Source organism: Podarcis bocagei (genome assembly GCF_964188305.1).
Source record: "Podarcis bocagei genome assembly, chromosome: 10".
In the NCBI taxonomy this organism is placed as follows: Eukaryota; Metazoa; Chordata; class Lepidosauria; order Squamata; family Lacertidae; genus Podarcis; species Podarcis bocagei.
In genome coordinates, this window is record NC_138135.1 from 2,393,345 (window position 1) to 2,413,357 (window position 20,013).

General features: G+C 47.1%; 2 protein-coding genes across 3 annotated transcripts in view; both read left to right on the forward strand.

Moving 5' to 3' along the window:
• LOC308595729 (uncharacterized protein) overlaps positions 1-3,305 on the forward strand; it is a 45,140-nt gene extending 41,835 nt beyond the window's left edge. For both annotated transcript variants that reach the window (XM_081210393.1, XM_081210392.1), the window contains exons 2-3: positions 829-973; positions 1,865-3,305. In XM_081210393.1, the coding sequence (XP_081066519.1) occupies positions 2,015-3,217 (1,203 nt within the window). In that variant the 5' untranslated portion in view covers positions 829-973; positions 1,865-2,014 and the 3' untranslated portion in view covers positions 3,218-3,305. The remainder of the gene's footprint in view (positions 1-828; positions 974-1,864) is intronic.
• LOC308595584 (uncharacterized protein) overlaps positions 1-20,013 on the forward strand; it is a 157,789-nt gene that overhangs the window by 100,333 nt on the left and 37,443 nt on the right. Inside the window, exons 1-3 of the mRNA XM_081209993.1 lie at positions 11,059-11,245; positions 15,557-15,701; positions 17,139-18,096. Of these exons, the coding sequence (XP_081066119.1) occupies positions 17,327-18,096 (770 nt within the window). The 5' untranslated portion in view covers positions 11,059-11,245; positions 15,557-15,701; positions 17,139-17,326. Of the gene's footprint in view, positions 11,246-15,556; positions 15,702-17,138; positions 18,097-20,013 lie in introns of the transcript that reaches the window.

Genomic DNA, 20,013 nt, shown 5'->3' on the forward strand with positions numbered 1-20,013 from the left:
TTTGAATACTTTTACAGTACCGTATGATGTAAATATGGGATCCGGGTGGTGCTGTGGGTTAAACCACAGAGCGTAGGACTTGCCAATCAGAAGGTCGGCGGTTTGAATCCCCGTGATGCGGTGAGCTCCCATTGCTCGGCCCCTGCTCCTGCCAACCTAGCAGTTCGAAAGCACGTCAAAGTGCAGGTAGATAAATAGGTACCACTCCGGCGGGAAGGTAAACGGCGTTTCCATGCGCTGCTCTGGTTCGCCAGAAGCGGCTCAGTCATGCTGGCCACAGGACCCGGAAGCTGTATGCCGCTGGCTCCCTAATAGTCAGGGGTCTCTTTACCTTTATGATGTAAATTTTGTTTCTGTTTCCCTTGTTCCACATCGGAGAGACTTTGATACACAGCTCTGAGCCCATCTCCCCCCTTGAAACTGCTGTGTTTGTAGCACTGCCAGCCTGGGCAGGGTGTTTGGGGGTCCTGGGCTGCCTAGACAACCAGACCCCCTTCTCAGCCCGGCTAATATGGTCCCAAGGAAAGCAGAGCAGTATGTTTGGCACCAGCTTGGCTGCAGGAGTTGAATGAAGAAGGTGTGCAGGACCCCATCCAACCGTCTTAGAGACTCCACTCAAGATTTGTGTAGGTTTCCCTCCATAGCCTTTTCTTCTCCTGAACATAACTCACGAGGCAGTGAAGATTTAGGACCAGAGTTTTCCTTCTCGATGGGCTTCCTTCCCCGGTTGACGATCCCATCTGCCCTTCATTTTCATCTTCTGCACGGGAAGAAACTGCCTTCTAGACTGTGGGATTCACTGTTCTTCTCCTCCTCTCCATCCACCAGGGCTTGACTTCAGGTGCAGCAGAATTGCCCAGCCCCCCAAGGATTTGAGACCCATCAGCTATCCTCACCTGGTTTTGCCAGCCGGTTGAAGCCATTCCTGGGATTGTGGCCCCTGATTCATCCTGACAGCTTCTGGAAGGCACAGGTGAGAGCTGAGTGCACGGTGGGGACCACCAAAAGTACATCCGCTCCCATGACACCTCATGACATCATATAATAGCTGTATTTGAGACAGAAGAAGAATGAATTCATGTCTCTAGAAATAACACAACTTCAGGCCATCAATAATTCAACACTACATATTCAAGGTTGAAGTTTTCACTAGTACAGTTATCCATTTGCCTTTAATATGCAGCTTTTTCAGTGTCACTTTAGGATGGGCTCGAGATCAGGCAGGCCATCATTATTATAAGGAGTAGTGGGGGTCTGGGATTCCGATGTGCCAGCTGCTTTTCTTCTGCTTCTCCTGCTCTCTCCATGCAATCTGAGGCATGTAGATGGAGGTCTCCAAGAACAGGAGTTTCCCTGAGCACCCATTCAGCTGACCCCAAGCACCAAGCCTTGTCACTAGTTCTCTGACTGACCCAGACCACAGTCCCTGGAGAAGATGTAGACCTGGGCCTCCCAAAATGGTCCACATGGACCTCTTGTGGCCAATGAGACTGTGCAGGTGATTCATAAAGATCTAGAGGTGGATGCAGGATTATGATGCAGAGGATGGGGAATGTCCAAAGGAACGATGGACCAGAGAAAGAGAGGGCCTGTTCACGGACAGAGAGCAGCTGCCTTTCCTGTGAGGAAACAATGGATTTGAAAAGGCTTATTCCAAGATCATGCTGCTTTATTTGCAATGATTGAGGATTATGAAAGGTGGTGATGCATTACTCTCATTTGATGACATTGCTTTTTCATTTCCAAAAAATTGGGAACATGGGTAGGACAGTGGAGAATGTAGGAGATGTTGAAATAAGAGAAGGGGCTAATGGAGCTTGATGTGCTCTCTTTCCGTTTGTTCTCTTCCTTGAAACCCAAACAGGATTTCCTTTCCTCCCACTCTGAAGAAGGTGATGGAGAAGACATTCAGAATTCCAAGGAATGGGGCACCTTTCATTTCATGAGGAATAGAAATTAAAATGTGTGAAATGTGGGATATGCTTCATTGAATGAGGACACATAGCTCACATCAATGACTCTGAGAGGGGTGAAAACATTTAAAAGTATGGAGTGTGGGAAAAGTTTCACTGATAGTAGAAAACTTAGAACACATCAGCGGACTCACATGGACAAGAAAGGATTCCAATGCAGGGAGTGTGGGAAGAACTTCAGTCAGAGTCAATACCGCAATATACATCAGCGGACTCACACAGGGGAAAAACCATTTAAATGCATGGAGTGCGGGAAAAGCTTCCGTCAGAGTGGACACTTAAGTTCACATCAACGGACTCACACAGGGGAGAAAACATATAAATGTATAGAGTGCGGAAAGAGCTTTAGTTATAGTGCAGACCTTAGAAAACATCAACGGATTCACACAGGGGAGAAACCATATAAATGTATAGAGTGCGGAAAGAGCTTCAGTCAGAGTGATAAACTTAGAATACATCAACGGACTCACACGGGTGAAAAACCATATAAATGTATGGAGTGTGGAAAGAGCTTCAGTCAGAGTGATAGACTTAGAAAACATCAACGGATTCACACAGGGGAGAAACCATATAAATGTATGGAGTGTGGAAAGAGCTTCAGTCAGATTGGAAAACGCAATATGCATCAACGGACGCATACAGGGGAGAAACCTTTTAAATGTAGGGAGTGTGGAAAACGCTTCTGTCAGAGAAGACAGTTAAGTTCACATCTACGGATTCACATGGGTGAAAAACCTTTCAAATGCATGGAGTGTGGGAAGAGCTTCAGGCGGAATGGAGAACTTAAATTACACCAGCGAAGTCACACTGGTGAAAAACCATATAAATGTATGGAGTGTGGAAAGAGCTTCATTCAGAGTGGGCAGTGCAATATGCATCAACGGACTCACACAGGGGAGAAACCATATAAATGTATAGAGTGCGGAAAGAGCTTCAGTCAGAGTGGAGACCTTAGAAATCATCAACGGATTCACACAGGGGAGAAACCATATAAATGCATAAAGTGCGGAAAGAGCTTCAGTCAGAGTGGAGACCTTAGAAATCATCAACGGATTCACACAGGGGAGAAACCATTTCAATGTATGGAGTGTGGAAAAAGCTTCAGTCGAAATGGAAACTTAAGTTCACATCAACGGACTCACACAGGTGAAAAACCATTTCAATGTATGGAGTGTGGAAAGAGCTTCAGTCAGAGTGGGCACCGCAATAGGCATCAACGGGGACACACAGGGGAGAAACCATAAGAATGCATGGAATGCGGAAAGAGCTTCAGTTTCTTTTTTTTATATATATATAATATTTATTAAGATTTTTGAAATATTACAGTAAAAAAGAAAAAGAAAAATACAAAATAAAAACAGTTAAAAACACACCTATTTTCTATTACTTATTTTCCTTTAGCTTATTTCCCGGACCTCCTCATACCTCCCTTTTTTGTATTCCGCTTCAATTCATTGGTTCAGCAAATCCTTACCATTAGATTTTAACCCATTTAGAACCCTTTTTTCATATTCTCTTAAAGCATTACAGCTGGGAACCCTTAATTGCTATCCAACATCATTTTATCATTCATTAATTTTACAATATTTCTGTAGATAGTCTTTAAATTTCTTCCAATCTTCTTCCACTGACTCTTCTCCCTGGTCTCGGATTCTGCTAGTCATTTCTGCCAGTTCCATGTAATCCATCACCTTCATCTGCCATTCTTCCAAAGTGGGTAGTTCTTGTGTCTTCCAATACTTTGCAATGAGTATTCTTGCTGCTGTTGTAGCATACATAAAAAAAAGTTCTGTCCTTCTTTGACACCAATTGGCCGACAATGCCCAGAAGAAAGGCCTCTGGTTTCTTCAAGAAGGTACCGTATTTTTCGCTCTATAACACGCACCCGACCATAACACGCACGTAGTTTTTACAGGAGGAAAATCTGTAGGCATGCCACCTGTAGGCATTTCCTCCATAACACGCACAGACATTTCTCCTTACTTTCTAGGAGGAAAAAAGTGAGTGTTATGGTGCAAAAAATACGGTATATTTAAATACCTTTTTCAGTTCATTATATATAATTTCCCAGAAGGCCTTAATCCTTGGGCACGTCCACCAAAGGTGAAAGAATGTACCTTCAGTTTCTTTACATTTCCAGCATTTATTATCGGGCAAATGATAAATTTTTGCAAGCTTGACTGGGGTCATGTACCACCTGTATATCATTTTCATAAGATTCTCTCTTAGGGCATTACATGCCGTAAACTTCATACCTGTGGTCCATAACTGTTCCCAGTCAGCAAACATAATATTATGTCCAACATCTTGTGCCCATTTAATCATAGCAGATTTCACCGTTTCATCCTGAGTATTCCATTTCAACAGCAAGTTATACATCTTTGACAAAATCTTAGTTTTGGGTTCTAACAGTTCTGTTTCTAATTTTGATTTTTCTACCTGGAAGCCAATTTTCTTATCCAAATTATATGCCTCCATTATCTGATAATAATGTAGCCAGTCTCACACTTTGTTTTTTAATTTCTCAAAACTCTGCAGTTTCAGTCTATCTCCTTCTTGTTCCAAAATTTCCCAATATTTCGGCCATTTGGCCTCCATATTGAGCCTTTTCAGAGCTTTCGCTTCCATCGGTGACAACCACCTTGGGGTTTTATTTTCCAATAAATCCTTGTATCTTATCCAAACATTAAACAATGCTTTCCTGACAATATGATTTTTGAATGCTTTATGTGCTTTGACCTTATCATACCATAAATATGCATGCCATCCAAATACGTTGTTAAAGCCTTCTGGATCCAAAATGTCTGTATTTTCAAGAAGTAGCCATTCTTTCAACCAGCAAAAAGCTGCTGATTCATAGTAAAGTTTAAAGTCTGGCAGGGCAAATCCACCCCTTTTTTTTTGCATCAATTAATGTCTTAAATTTTATTCTGGGCTTCTTGCCCTGCCAGACAAATCTAGAGATATCTCTCTGCCACTTCTTGAAACAGTCCATCTTGTCCACAGTTTGCAATGTCTGAAACAAAAACAACATTCTAGGCAATACATTCATTTTTATCACAGCAATACGACCCAACAGTGAAAGCTTTAAATTTGACCAAATTTCTAAATCTTTTTTCACTTCTGTACAACATGTTTCATAATTATCTTTAAATAAGTTCCCAGTTTTGGCTGTCATATTAATCCCCAAGTATTTCACTTTCTTAACCACAGTCAGGCCTGTCTCATTCTGAAACCTCTCTCTTTCAATCGGTGTTAAATTTTTCTCTAAAACCTTAGTTTTTAGCTTCTTCAGTTTAAATCCTGCCACTTGACCAAATTCTTGAATTAATTCTAAAACCCTTTTAGTACTAGATTCTGGCTCCTGTAACGTCAATACTGAGTCATCTGCAAATGCTCTCAGTTTGTACTGTTTGGCTCCGACCTGTATACCTTTAACCAACCGGTCCCTTCTAATCATATTCAGCAGAACCTCCAGGACCGATATGAAAAGCAGTGGGGAGATAGGGCACCCCTGTCGTGTCCCTTTTTCTATCTTAAATTCTTCCGTCAGCACATTATTTACAATTAATTTAGCCTTTTGTTCAGAGTATATTGCACCTATACCATTTTCAAAACCTTGGCCTACCCCCATCCCCTGTAGGTTCTTCTTCATGAAACTCCAAGACATATTGTCAAAAGCTTTCTCCGCATCCACAAATATCAGAACTGCTTTAGTGTTTATATTCACTTCTAGTTTTTCCAAAATATCAATTATGTTCCTCAAATTATCAGACAAGTGTCTTCCCGGGAGAAAGCCCGCTTGGTCTTTATGAATCTCTTCCATCAATACAAAGAGCTTCAGTTTCAATGCAAGCCTTAGAAGACATCATCTGACTCACACAGGGGAGAAACCATTTAAATGTATGGAGTTTGGAAGGACCTTCAGTCCGAGTGGAACCCTTGATTTACATCAACAAACTCCCACATGAGAGAAACCCTATAAATGTCAAGTAGACAGAGGTTCAGTCCTAGTGGAAGTCCTATATCAACAGACTCATGGACAGGGAGAACTTTAACAGCTGACACCCTACAAACCCATCAACCCTCAAAGAGGAGAAGCTGTTTAAAGGGAAAGATTGCAGAAAGTGCTTTAGTTATAATGGAGTGTTTAAGGAACATCTAAGGACTCAGAGGGGAGAACCCATTTAGATGTATGGAGTGTGGGACATGTTCCTTTCAGATTCCACTCTTTTGTTCACATCAATGAACTTTTGGGAGAATCAATTCCTGCGTCCAGTCAGCGCTTCCCCTGTGCAGCTCTGCTTTGGGGCTTGAGGCTGACCTGGGCAGGAGAGCAGAGTAGCAGCGGTCCTGCGTCCGTGTGAGATGAGGGATAAATCAAGTCCAAAGACAGTTCGGTTCTTATCTCTAGAAGCGTTTATTTACAAGCCATAAATCAGTCACATTCCATCGGAGCTTTCCGGCATCTTCTGTGCTCAAAAGCACACACGCAGCCTCTGAGTTGAGCTGTGTCTTAGGCAGAATCGAAAGCAAGTCTGAACAGAGATACAGACTGTGACTCACTTCTCTGCGTCAAGCTCCTCCCAGATACAGGACACCACAGAGTTTTAACCCTGTCAGTTCCAAACTCCACACCCCCTCTTGTCCTGCATCTGGGGACAATAGCCAACAATGCTTTCCCCATACACAGACCCTCACAGAACTCCTCGTGCTTCTGGAAGGTTAATGGTTTTGTGAAACCATCAGCGAGGTTCTTGGTTGAGGGACAGTATTTCAGAGCAACTAGCCCCTCATGAACACTCTGACATACATTCCGGAAACGTATGTCCAAATGTTTGGTCCTCGCCTTGAATTGCCCCGTCTCGGCCAATTTGAGGCATGGTTGATTGTCTTCATGCACCACAATGGGCAGACAATGCTCTCCACAGATTTCCTTGACCAAACACACATAGAACTCCAGCTCTCTGCAAACCTCTGATAGAGCACTGAACTCAGCTTCAGTAGATGAAAGCGCTATGAGACTTTGCTTCCGGGACCTCCACCCAACTACTGAGTCTCCAAACTTCACCACTAGGCCTGACACTGATTTGCGGTCCTCAAGGTTAGCCCAATCCGAATCCACCCATGCGGTCAGCTTGACACCGCCCTCAGCTGACATCTTGAGGCAAAAGTCTTTGGTATCTTGCAGGTAACGTAGCACCCGCTTAATACCATTCCAGGCCTGCACACTAGGACTTGAAGCCTCTCTACTGAGCAGATTGACAGCAAACACTATGTCTGGTCTGCTCCACTGTGACAGATACAGTAGACTACCCAGAGCTGACTGAAAGAGTTCAGTATTTTCGAACACAACGCGTTCTACTTGCTGACACTCCTTCATGTATCCAGCCTCCATGGGAGTTTTGGCACCTGCACAATCAGACATCCTGAAATTCTCAAGCAACTGTTCAATCTTACCTTTCTGGCGAAGCAAAAAGCTTCCATCACTTGCTCTTGTGATCTCTAAGCCTAAATACGATTTGACATCTCCAAGCTGCTTGATCTTGAACCGTTTTCCAAGCTCCCTAGCAAACTTCTCCACCTGTTTACTTGTCTGTGCCATGATCAAGATATCATCAACAAACACCTGAACCACTTATTGTTTCAAGCCTGAATCTCTAATGTAAAGACAACTGTCTGCAAGAGATCTCTTAAAAGGTTCATACCTTTTCATCCAAACTCCACAGAACTGAGCAGGAAATCCATCTTAAAAGCATGTCATGTATTTGAGGTTCTGCTGTTTATATGTAAAACTGTATAGTAATGAAATAATGAAGGTAACGTCTCACTCTAGTGAGTATAATTTTAGATGTAAGGTACCTTTGGATAGTGAGGGGGAGTTGGTGAATCTGGATTTCTGGGATGTCATTTGCCTGGAAGCAGCTGGCAGAAAGCTTTTCTTTGTGAAGCCCCTGCAGATGCCGAGTTGCTGACTTCCCTCCCAGGCGACAGGAAGCAAAAGACACACATCCATTACCCTGTGTCCTTCCAGCCTCTTTCCTCCCTTGCTCCCTTCTGCCGGTTTGTGTGCCTGACTTAGACATCCTGTGTGCTGTATTTTTCTATTGCTGAAACTGGATTTGCTCTCAGCAGCCAAGTTTTGTGCCTCACTGGGGACCCAGTAAGAACTGTATGCTTTGAAAGCTCAGTAAAGTATAACTGAAGAAGTCCTGCTGCCTCTGTGTGTGTTTTTGACCTCAGTGTGGGACTTGCTCTGCACGTGGCCCCTACCCTGCTGCTACTTGGCTCATGCCCTGGAGTTGCTCTACTCAAGCATGCAAGATGGTTTTTGCACCAAACTCTGTCATCCCCCCACCGCATGATCTCCAAGCACTGATTCTTCACCAGAAATTCATGACTGCCTCCTCAGCATTCTGAAGAAAACTGACAATACTGTAAGTTAATGGGTGATTTTCCCCCAAGCCTAATTGCAAGAGGGGAATGGAGGGGCTGCGGGGACCAGGGAAGTCTCCTGATGGGCCCATCTTCACTCTTGAACCCCATGGGGCAACCCCAGAGCTCCAGCTTTTTCTGGGGTTTGGGGAAGGTAGTATTTTTCCATAGTCCCAGAAGTTTTTATTCAGTCATGCTGCAAGAGAGTTTTCCTACCAGAGGCCCACAGTTCATACTGCTATCACACTGATTTTACTGTTGTTTCTGCTTTTTCTGTCATGGAACAGCTGGGTGCTGGGGGGGGGAGGCACCAGTTGGGGGACCTACAAGGGAAGAAGGCTTAGATCCTGGGGACTGGTGAGGGGATGGCAGTTCGCAGAAAGAGGGAGGAAAGGGAGCAGAACGGGAGGGTTGGTGTTGCAAGATGAGGAGGAAACAGGGTTTGGTGAGCAGGAAGAGGCTGGGGCAGAGAGCAGTTTAGGCTCAGAGAGGGGAGAGGAGGGGGCCAGGAGACCCAGAGGAGGCCGGCTGCTGAAGCATCCAGGGAGACTCCCCCTCCTGCTGTGACCAGCTCCCCTCTCCCCTGGTCTCCTAGAGCACACAAAGAAACCCTGTTCAGACCCCATGAGCCTGTACATTATATTAACGGGCGTAGGGTTTTTTCCGCCCAACATGCATCACTTTAATCTCATTGACAATGAACTGTATTTTCGGCCCATTCAGCCCGTTTGGAGAAGTCCCTTTGGAGCTCCTTGCAATCTCTCTCCTTGCAATCTCTCTTTATTTGCTCCGGTTGGCTGGACTCCTCCCTTTATTCCGCAGGGACCCGCAGGCTCAGCCCGACGAGCTGGGGGACTGAGCAGCCTCGCACCTAGATTTTTCTGTAACACCCCCCCTCTCAAAGAAAGGCTCAACATCCACGCCCATGGGTGCCTGTGGCCAGCCCAGACCCTGGAGCATCTGCATCTCTGCCCCAGCTTGAAAGTTAGGGGCTGCAGTGCTGGCGAACCTTATCTCCCCCTCCCCGTCCAGACAGAGGAATGGCCTTGTGGGGTTGGACAAGAGAGTCCCATCTGGGTGGTGTGGAGTGGGCAGTGCGGGGGCTTCCAAGTGTAAAGTAGGGAGGGCCCTCCTGAGTCATCTAGTTGAACCCCCAGCATAGCAGGAATCTCAGCTAAGCATCACAGGCAGGGGGCCATCCAAGCTCCCCCCACCCCACCCAAGGAAGGCACTCTCCCCACTGGCTGTGCCAGACTGCCCTCTCAATGGCCCCTCCTGGCACACTTTCCTGTGGCCAACGACTCTTCCCCAGGGAGGGCATCTGAACAAGAGACCACCCCCCTGTAGGGTGCTGTGTTGATGTCCGCCAGGCGGAGGAAAAGCAAAGCAGCTGCGCATTGGCACCGAGGGCTCCCAGACTTCAGCCAGTGCCCTCCAGGTGTTCTGAGTGCAGGCATCGTGCTGGCTGGCACTGAGGGGAACTGCAGGCCAACCTGCCTCGGGGGCACCTGCGTGGAGATGGCGGTGCCAGGGAGAAGAGCAGCAGGTTCAGCCGGAGGCTCCTAAAGGCTCTGCCCAGTTTCTTGGCGTGGAAAATGTGACCAGCCAGCAGGGGCTGGGGCTGCAGCAGGGGGCTGGCCCCTGTTACCCAAGGTAAAGGACCCCTGGATGGTCAAGCCCAGCCAAAGGCGACTATGGGGACTTACTTCTGAGTAAGCGTGCATCAGATGGAACGGCGTAGGGGTTACTCCTAAGTAAGCGTGCATCAGGCAGGGCTGCAGAGTGGTGCTTCCAGTTTGCACATCTCATGGGATTTAATGTCTTGCCATTATAAACTCAAGGGGATAAGTGCATTTATAGAGACACATTTCCGCAAAAAGACCCAAACTCCGGCATGTGGCCGCAGGTGATACAATAGGAGCCTTTCTGCAAATGGCCTTTGCAACACAACTCACTGGGTGGTAACAAAGTAGACACATTGGCCTCTTTGCAACGTAGCCCCGTTTCCTCAATGAATCCACCCATTTCAGTAAAACCTGAGCTGAAATAGTAAGGAGAGCAAAACAGCAGCCCTGTCTGACCCCCGTCAGCCCCCAGACTCCCCCAGTCACGTGGCAGGAGATTCATCCTGAGCCCCCCTCTCCGTGAGACGGGTATGGCATCATGGATGATCCATATGAACCATTGATGATCCACATGATCCAAGCAGACTGGACCAAAGAGCAGATCTCTATGCCTGAATGAAAAGGGTCTGCCAAGATGGATTCTGGAGTCAAGAAATCCGCCCTTTCCAGTGATCTCTCAGGCTGGCCAGGAAAAGGCAGCGAGCAGGAATCCTCAGGCATCCCGACGGACAGACAGACTTGTCATGTTGCCAAAACACGAACTCGGAGTCTGATCTGATTTCCATGCAGAACTCATTTTGTGACTTCGCTGTTGGATTGTCGGGATCAGCCCCTCCCCCCTCTCCTGATCCCCACAAGGAAGACGGGGGGGGGGATCTCTACTCCTCCTTCTCCCCCCCCCACCCGCTCAATACTTTTCCTCCCCTCCCGGCACATCCTTCTCTCACCCCGCCCCCATCATCCCAAATCCCTCCCCCAATACATTGCTCCTCCTCCTCCTCCTTCTCCTCCAATCCGGCTTCTGCTGAAGGAATGGGGGGGTGAGCCCCCTCCCACCCTGCCTGCTTCTCCCGGAAGTGGAGCTTCCACTCCGGATTGCTGCTCTGCCCCTTAGCTGGGAGGGGGGCGCTTTTTGGAAGGGGAGGGAGGAGGCAGGGGACCCCCCCCCCGTGGATGTTGCAGGAAAGGAGGATCGGGAGCGAGGAGAAAGAGGTAAAGGGGTCGCGGGGGGGGGCGGAGAGGGGGCGAAAGGACCCAGAGACCCCCGCCAGCTCCCCCAAGCGCCCCCAGGGGGCTTTCCTCGCAGGGCGGACCCCTCACCCGTCTCCCCTGGCTCTGCGCGGAGAAAAGCGGCCCATGAAAGGGTTAAGCGGCGCGAGAGACGCCTGGATAGAGACCCCCCTGTCCCTCCCATCTTCTCTTGGGGGGGGCGCCTCCGGCTGGAGAGATGGGGGCTCAGGGTGTGGGGTGAGCAGAGCCAAGGGAGCCTCTGGATGCAGGGGAGACTCAGGAGAGAGAGAGGGGGTAGAGGGGGGGAGGGAGAGGAGCATCCATGGGGCAGGGAAGGGCAGCATTGGCGGCGGGGGGAGATATCGCGTCTCCATTGTGGCAGCTGCGGGGGATCTCTGGTGGAACAGCCTTGGCCTCTCTCTCCCGCCCAGTAATCGACCCCCCCCTTCAAGGCGACCAGAGAGAGATCCCTGGAAAGTGGGGGTCCTGTCCCCCACCCTTCCTTCCCGCAATCTCCATCCTCTTCCTGCCCCATAAGCCCCTGCCCTGTCCAGACACAGCGATTCTGCCCAGTCCATTCCTTGGTCCCCTGGAGAGGAGAGGAAGTCCAGAGGAAGAGATGTCAGTATTTGTGAAAAGAAAAGAGAAGGTTCTGGCCTCCCTTGGTCGCCTCAGCCTGCTCCTTGGGCCCTTGTCAGCATGAAAGAGTCCACGAGAAGAGCATCCTTGCAGAGTGCTTTCTGCTTTTACAGTGGTACCTCGGGTTACAGACGCTTCAGGTTACAGACTCCAATAACTGAGAAATAATACCTCAGGTTAAGAACTTTGCTTCAGGATGAAAACAGAAATCATGCTCTGGCGGCACAGCGGCAGCAGGAGGCCCCATTAGCTAAAGTGGTGCTTCAGGTTAAGAACAGTTTCAGGTTACGAATGGAACTCTGGAACGAATGAAGTACTTAACCCGAGGTACCACTGTATTCTCAAAAGTCTTTCTGCAAAAGCGACTGACCAACTGTAGATACATCAACACTGCCAGCTTTCACCAACCAACCAACCCGACACCAAACTAACATTTCTCACTCTATATATACAACCCGCAGCTTTTTAAGCATTAAAGAAACAGCGGTTAATTTTTAGCCGTGACAAGAGGGGAGGGGAGAGGCCTTCTCAGAAGCGGCTCTTTGTTTCCGCAATCCCACCCAGGAAGCAGCCAGAAACCTTTTCCTCTCTCTCAGGCTTCCATCTTTAAGCGTCTTTTCCGCTGAGGATGAGGATAATGTACACCTGTCCTCAGAAACGGGTGCAGAGTCCATGGAATGGCTCTCAGGATTGATACAGAAGTTGCACCTCAAAAGCATTTCTGTTCCTCTTATTCTTTGTAGGCAGCGTCAGAGTGACTGACAAGCTGAGATACAATCCTTCATCATCCGATGACAGCGACTGCATGAATCTTTTGTCACGTGACAAAGACACATGAGAGCAGAAGCAGCCAAGCAGGCTGGGAAGTGCAGGGACTGCACAGTCATTTGGGCCTCCTCAGTTTATTCAGGCTTCACTGCTAACTGTGGAGTCATTCTGACATGTGACGTAGTAGCCAGTTGCACTTTGTGCTCTCTGTAAGATTTCAGCAAGAGTCTGTCTGTCTCAGCCGTGAGCAGAGTCTGCATGCAATCTCAGTCAAACTGTTTGGAACCATGTGGTTTATGAAGAAGCTTCTTTTAATTCAGTAAAGCTTTTATTCTTTAAAACTCTGCATTATTAATTTACGCTGCGTGTCATCTTCCCAGTCAAAGGACCCCTTTTCAGGATAGACTGTGGCTGGAGGCTCTACACACCGGGTGTGCCTGTGGAGGCCAAAGACTGCCAGTATTAGCACAGGTGAGGTGTGTGACCTCCCCAAATTTACAGAATGTATATGAATGAGTTTGTGGGTGGGATTATATTTTACAGCAACCCTGTGATTTTTTCCACCTATAACATTTTGTGAGCTGATATAGCAGTACGAATTCCAAAATAACTTTTAAAAACCCCACAAGATCATCATCATCATCACATTTATACCCCCAGGCCTTAGTTTGCCTCCCCATGATCTAGAGAAAACACCAGCTTTGAATCATGCAGAGTAAAACCACCAGAACCTTCTTGAACCGATAGGTTAGGAATTATCGCTGTACTTAGATCCGTACTTTTCTATGCCTGTACAATTTAGCAGAGTAACATTCTCCCTTATAAACTTACAGCGGATGCATTTGCTTAGGCTCGCTAAAGCCTTTAAAATAAGATTCCTTGGTAATTTCCCCTTTAGTCCCTCATAAAAAGATAAGACACGACACAATCTTCTATAAAAGTATAAAAAGAGTTGACTCCCACATTATGTTCACAAATGGATCCCAGAAGGCGGTGACCCCCAGGCTGCACACCAGGTCCTTCATGGGCACAGTTACCCCATCAGGACCAGGAAGGCTCCCACCCTCCCCCAGGGACAGTATTTCTGACTTGTCAGGATTCAACCTCAATGTGTTAGCTGCCATCCATCCTCCAACCACCTCCAAACAGACACACAGGGCATTCACCATCTTCACTAGTTCCAATTTAAAAGAAAGGAAGAGAAATGAGATTGAAAATGACAGACGATGCGGAATTGGATAAATTAACTGGGAAAATCAGATATACCAAAGACCAAAAGTTCATCGAAGACTGGGGAAAGTTTGTAGATTAGCTGAAAAACATATGTGGTGTGAACACAACGCTAGTGGGATTTCAAGAGGCACTGTAAAAACGGAGAAGTATTGTTAAAGGGAAATAGTGGGAGAAGGGAAGTGTAATGGCAATACGAAAGGAGGAATGTGTAACTACAGTTATAAATATGAATGATTGTCAGAGACGCTGAAGGAAGTTCAAAAAAGAAGAAGTAATTTGTTGTATTTTGGAAAATTGTATAATTGTTTGGAAAATTAATTTAAAAAATTGGGGGGGGGGGAATAAAGGAAGAGCTGGGCATCATCCACATACTGGTGAACACCCAGCCCAAACCCCCTGATGATCTCTCCCAGTGGCTGCATATAGATAGTAAAAAGCATGGGGGAGAGAATGGAGTCCTGGGGCACCCCACAAGTAAGCATCCAGGGGTCTGAACACCACTTTCTGGACATGGCCCAGGAGGAAGGAGGGGAACCACTGCATAGCAGGGCCCCCAGCTCCCCTAGAGGGTCCAGAAGGACACCATGGCCAAAGGTCTCCAAAGCCGCTGAGAGAACCAGCAGAACCAGGAAACAGCTTCCCCCTCAGCCTCTGGCCCGTTGGAGATCATCAACCAGCACAACCAGGGCAATTTCAATCCCAGGATGAGGCCTGAATCCCCATTGGAAGGATCATGGCGGCAGGAGCTTTCCTGGTTCTGCACCCCCAAAACTTCCAGCCACAATACGTTTATTAGCTTTCAAGGGCCCACCTGATACACTGTGGTCTTTTCTTCGAAAAACAAATATTTTGAATACTTTTACAGTGCCGTATTATGTAAATATGGGATCCGGGTGGCTCTGTGGGCTAAACCACAGAGCGTAGGACTTGCCAATCAGAAGGTCGGTGGTTCGAATCCCCGTGATGCGGTGAGCTCCCATTGCTTGGTCCCTGCTCCTGCCAACCTAGCAGTTCGAAATCACGTCAAAGTGCAAGTAGATAAATAGGTACCACTCCGGCGGGAAGGTAAATGGTGTTTCCGTGCGCTGCTCTGGTTTGCCAGAAGCGGCTCAGTCATGCTGGCCACATGACCCGGAAGCTGTATGCCGCTGGCTCCCTCGGCCAATAAAGCGAGATGAGTTCCGCAACCCCAAAGTCGGCCACGACTGGACCTAATAGTCAGTGGTCTCTTTCCCTTTACGTTTACGATGTAAATTTTGTTTCTGTTTCCCTTGTTCCACATCAGAGAGACTTTGATACACAGCTCTGAGCCCATCTCCCCCCTTGAAAGGGCTGTGTTTGTAGCACTGCCAGCCTGGGCAGTGGGTTTGGGGGTCCTGGGCTGCCTAGACAAGAAGACCCCCTTCTCAGCCCGGCTGATACGGTCCCAAGGAAAGCAGTGCAGTACGTTTGGCACCAGCTTGGCTGCAGGAGTTGAATGAAGAAGGTGTTCTCACGAGGCAGTGAAGGTTTAGGACCAGAGTTTTCCTTCTCGATGGGCTTCCTTCCCCCGTTGACGATCCCATCTGCCCTTCACTTTCCTCTGCAGGATGGGCAGAATCTGCCTTCTGGACTGTGGGATTCAGGGTTGTTCTCCTCCTCTCCATCCACCAGGGCTTGACTTCAGGTGCAGCAGAATTCCCCAGCCCCCCAGGGATTTGAGACCCATCAGCTTTCCTCACCTGGTTTTGCCAGCCGGTTGAAGCCATTCCTGGGATTGTGGCCCCTGATTCATCCTGACAGCTTCTGGAAGGCACAGGTGAGAGCTGAGTTGAGGGTGGGGACCACCAAAGGTACTACTGCTCCCATGACACCTCATGACATCATATACCGTCTTTTTCGCTCTATAGGACGCACCGGACAATAGGACGCACCTTGTTTTAGAGGGGGGGGGAAACAAGGGGAAAAAATTCTCCCCCTCTCTGCCCAGCACCCCTTCAGCGAAGCGGCAGGAGGCGCTGCGCAGAGAGGGGGAGAATTTTCCCCCTCTTGTTTTCCCCCTCTAAAACAAGGTGCCGTTTAAGGTGCGTTCAGTCGCCTTCAGGCGGCTACCTTGGAAGCCTGGAGAGCGAGAGGGGTCGGTGCGCACTGACCCCTCTCGCTCTCCAGGCTTCAGGTTCCTTTCAACCTGCTCTTTGGGCCTGGCAGGGGGAAGCCCACCACCAGCCCCAAAGAGCAGGTCGGGGAGCGGGAAAAGGCGTGCAGCGGAGAGGCTCCTGCCATAGACCCCCGCGCGCTCTCCAGGCTGGAGAGGTGACACACGGAGAGGCTCCTGCCATAGTCGCGCGTCACCTCTCCAGCCGGGAGAGGGTCCCGGGGGGCTTGCTTAGCCGTGGGCGCGCTCTCCTGGCTGGAGAGGTGACACGCAGCTATAGAGGCTCCTGCCGTAGTCGCGCGTCACCTCTCCAGCTGGGAGAGGGCCTCGGGGGGGGGGGCTGTTTTAGCCGCGTGCGCGCTCTCCCGGCTGGAGAGGTGACACGCGGCTATAGAGGCTCCTGATAAAACCGCCCGTCATCTCTCCAGCCGGGAGAGGGTCTCGGGGGGCTTGTTTAGCTAAAGAAGCCCCCCGCGACCGTCTCCCGGCTGGGGAAGTGGTGTGCGGCTAAAGAGGCTCCTGCCATAGCCGCGCGCCACCTCTCCAGCCAGGAGAGGGTCACGGGGCTATGGCTTCTTCGCTCCATAGGACGCACATACATTTCCCCTTCATTTTTGAAGGGGAAAAAGTGCGTCCTATAGAGCGAAAAATACGGTAATAGCTATATTTGAGACAGAACCGGAATGAATTCCTGTCTCTAGAAATAACACAACTTCAGGCCATCAATAATTCAACACTACATATTCAAGGTTGAAGTTTTCACTAGTACAGTTATCCATTTGCCTTTAATATGCAGCTTTTTCAGTGTCACTTTAGGATGGGCTCGAGATCAGGCAGCCCATCATTATTATAAGGAACAGTGGGGGTCTGGGATTCCGATGTGCCAGCTGCTTTCCTTCTGCTTCTCTTGCTCTCTCCATGCAATGTGAGGCATGTAGATGGAGGTCCATCTCCAAGAACAGGAGCTTCCCTGAGCACCCATTCAGCTGACCTATCATTTTCATTTCCAAAATATTGGGAACATGGGTAGGACATGGGAGAATGTAGGAGATGTTAAAATAAGAGAAGGGGCTAATGTTCTCTTCCTTGAAACCTAAACAGGATTTCCTTTCCTCGCACTCTGAAGAAGGGGATGGAGAAGACATTCAGAATTTCAAGGAATGGGGCACCTTTCGTTTCATGAGGAATAGAAATTAAAATGTGTGAAATGTGGGATATGCTTCATTGAATGAGGACACATAGCTCACATCAATGACTCCGAGAGGAGAAACCATTTAAAGGTATGGAGTATGGGAAAAGATTCACTGATACTGGAAAACTTAGAACACATCAGCGGATTTACATGGACAAGAAAAGATTACAATGCAGGGAGTGTGGAAGAACTTCAGTCAGAGAGGATTCCTCAAAATACACCAGCGGACTACACAGGGGAAAAACCATTTAAATGCATGGAGTGCGGGAAAAGCTTCCGTCAGAGTGGACACTTAAGTTCACATCTACGGATTCACACAGGGGAGAAACCATATAAATGTATAGAGTGCGGAAAGAGCTTTAGTGATAGTAGAGACCTTAGAAAACATCAACGGATTCACACAGGGGAGAAACCATATAAATGTATAGAGTGCGGAAAGAGCTTTAGTGATAGTGGATACCTTAGAATACATCAACGGATTCACACAGGGGAGAAACCATATAAATGTATAGAGTGCGGAAAGAGCTTCAGTCAGAGTGGAGACCTTAGGAAACATCAACGGACTCACACAGGGGAGAAACCATATAAATGTATAGAGTGCGAAAAGAGCTTTAGTGATAGTGGACACCTTAGGACACATCAACGGACTCATACAGGGGAGAAACCATATAAATGTATAGAGTGTGGAAAGAGCTTCAGTCAGAATGGAAATCTTAGAAAACATCAACAGACTCACAAAGGGGAGAAACCATTTAAATGCATGGAGTGTGGAAAAAGCTTCTGTCAGAGTGGACAGTTAAGTTCACACCTACGGATTCACACGGGTGAAAAACCTTTTAAATGCATGGAGTGTGGGAAGAGCTTCAGGTGGAATGAAGAACTTAAATTACACCAGCGAAGTCACACTGGTGAAAAACCATATAAATGTATGGAGTGTGGAAAGAGCTTCAGTTGTAGTGGACACCTCAATAAACATCACCAGACTCACACAGGGGAGAAACCATATAAATGTATGGAGTGTGGAAAGAGCTTCAGTCAGAGTGGACAGCTCAATAAACATCACCAGACTCACACAGGGGAGAAACCATATAAATGCAGGGAGTGTGGAAAGAGCTTCAGTCGGAGTGATGTACTTAGAATACATCAACGGACTCACACGGGTGAAAAACCATATAAATGCATGGAATGTGGAAAGAGCTTCAGTTTCAATGCAAACCTTAGAAAACATCAACTGGCTCACAAACGGGGGAAAACCATTTAAATGCATTGAGTGCGGAAAGAGCTTCAGTCAGAAGGGAGACCTTAAAACACATCAACGGATTTACACGGGAGAAACCATATAAATGTGTGGACTGTTGAAAGAGCTTCATTCAGATTGGAAACCTTAGAAAACATCAACGGACACACAGGGAGGAAACCATTTAAATGTATGGAGTTTGGAAGGAGCTTCAGTCCGAGTGGAACCCTTGATTTACATCAACAAACTCCCACATGAGAGAAACCCTATAAATGTCAAATAGACAGAGTTTCAGTCCTAGTGGAATCCTACATCAAGAGACTCATGGACTGGAAGAACTTTAACAGTTGACACCCTACAAACCCATCAACCCTCAAAGAGGAGAAGCTGTTTAAAGGGAAAGATTGCAGAAAGTGCTTTAGTTATAATGGAGTGTTTAAGGAACATCTAAGGACTCAGAGGGGAGAACCCATTGAGATGTATGGAGTGTGGGACGAGTCCACTCTTTTGTCCACAGCAATGAACTCAACTCAGCAGAAAATCCATTTTAAAAGCATGTCATGTATTTGAGGTTCTGCTGTTTATATGTAAAACTGTATAGTAATGAAATAATGAAGGTAACGTCTCACAATAGTGAGTATAATTTTAGATGTAAGGTACCTTTTGAAAGTGAGGTGGAGTTGGTGAATCTGGATTTCTGGTGGTGAATGAGGATTAGGGCTGGGCGATCTATTAATCTCATCCTATACCGGTTTCTAGACCACATTGTGATAACTTTTCAAAAACAATTGATATGGCAACACCCCACAGATCACAGTGTGTTTTTCTGGGATGCTCATTTGCCTGGAAGCAGCCGGCAGAAAGCTTTTCTCCGTGAAGCCCCTGCAGATTCCGAGTTCCTGACTTCCCTCCCAGACGACAGGAAGCGAAAGACACACCTCCATTGCCCTGTGTCCTTCCATCCTCTTTCCTCCCTTGCTCCCTTCTGCCGGTTTTTTTTAAAAAAAAGATATTTATTGAAGTTTCAGAAACAAATGATTACATAGATAAAAAGAAAGGAAACAAGAGAAAGAATAAAAAAGAGAAAAAATACAAAATACAGGAAAAAAATAAAAAAACACATAAAAACAAATCAATCTTTCCTTAACTTACATTTCATTTCCTTGCTTCCCTGACCTCCTCTCACCTCCCTTTTTTGTATTCCAGTTTAATTGGTTAATTCAGCAATTCCTTTCCCTCTTTGTTTTTATCTTAATCCTTTAACTTAATATATTATAGCTTTGGATTCTCACCTATTAACAATCCATTTTTACATACACCTTTATAACATTGCTGGTAGAATCACTTAATTTCATTCTGACATCATTCTAACATTCATTAATTTTACAGTATTTCTGTAAATAATCTTTAAATTTCTTCCAATCTTCTTCCACCGACTCTTCTCCCTGGTCCCAGATTCTGCCAGTCATTTCCGCCAATTCCATAGAGTCCATCACCTTCATCTGCCATTCTTCCAGGGTGGGTAAATCTTGTGTCTTCCCCTTCTG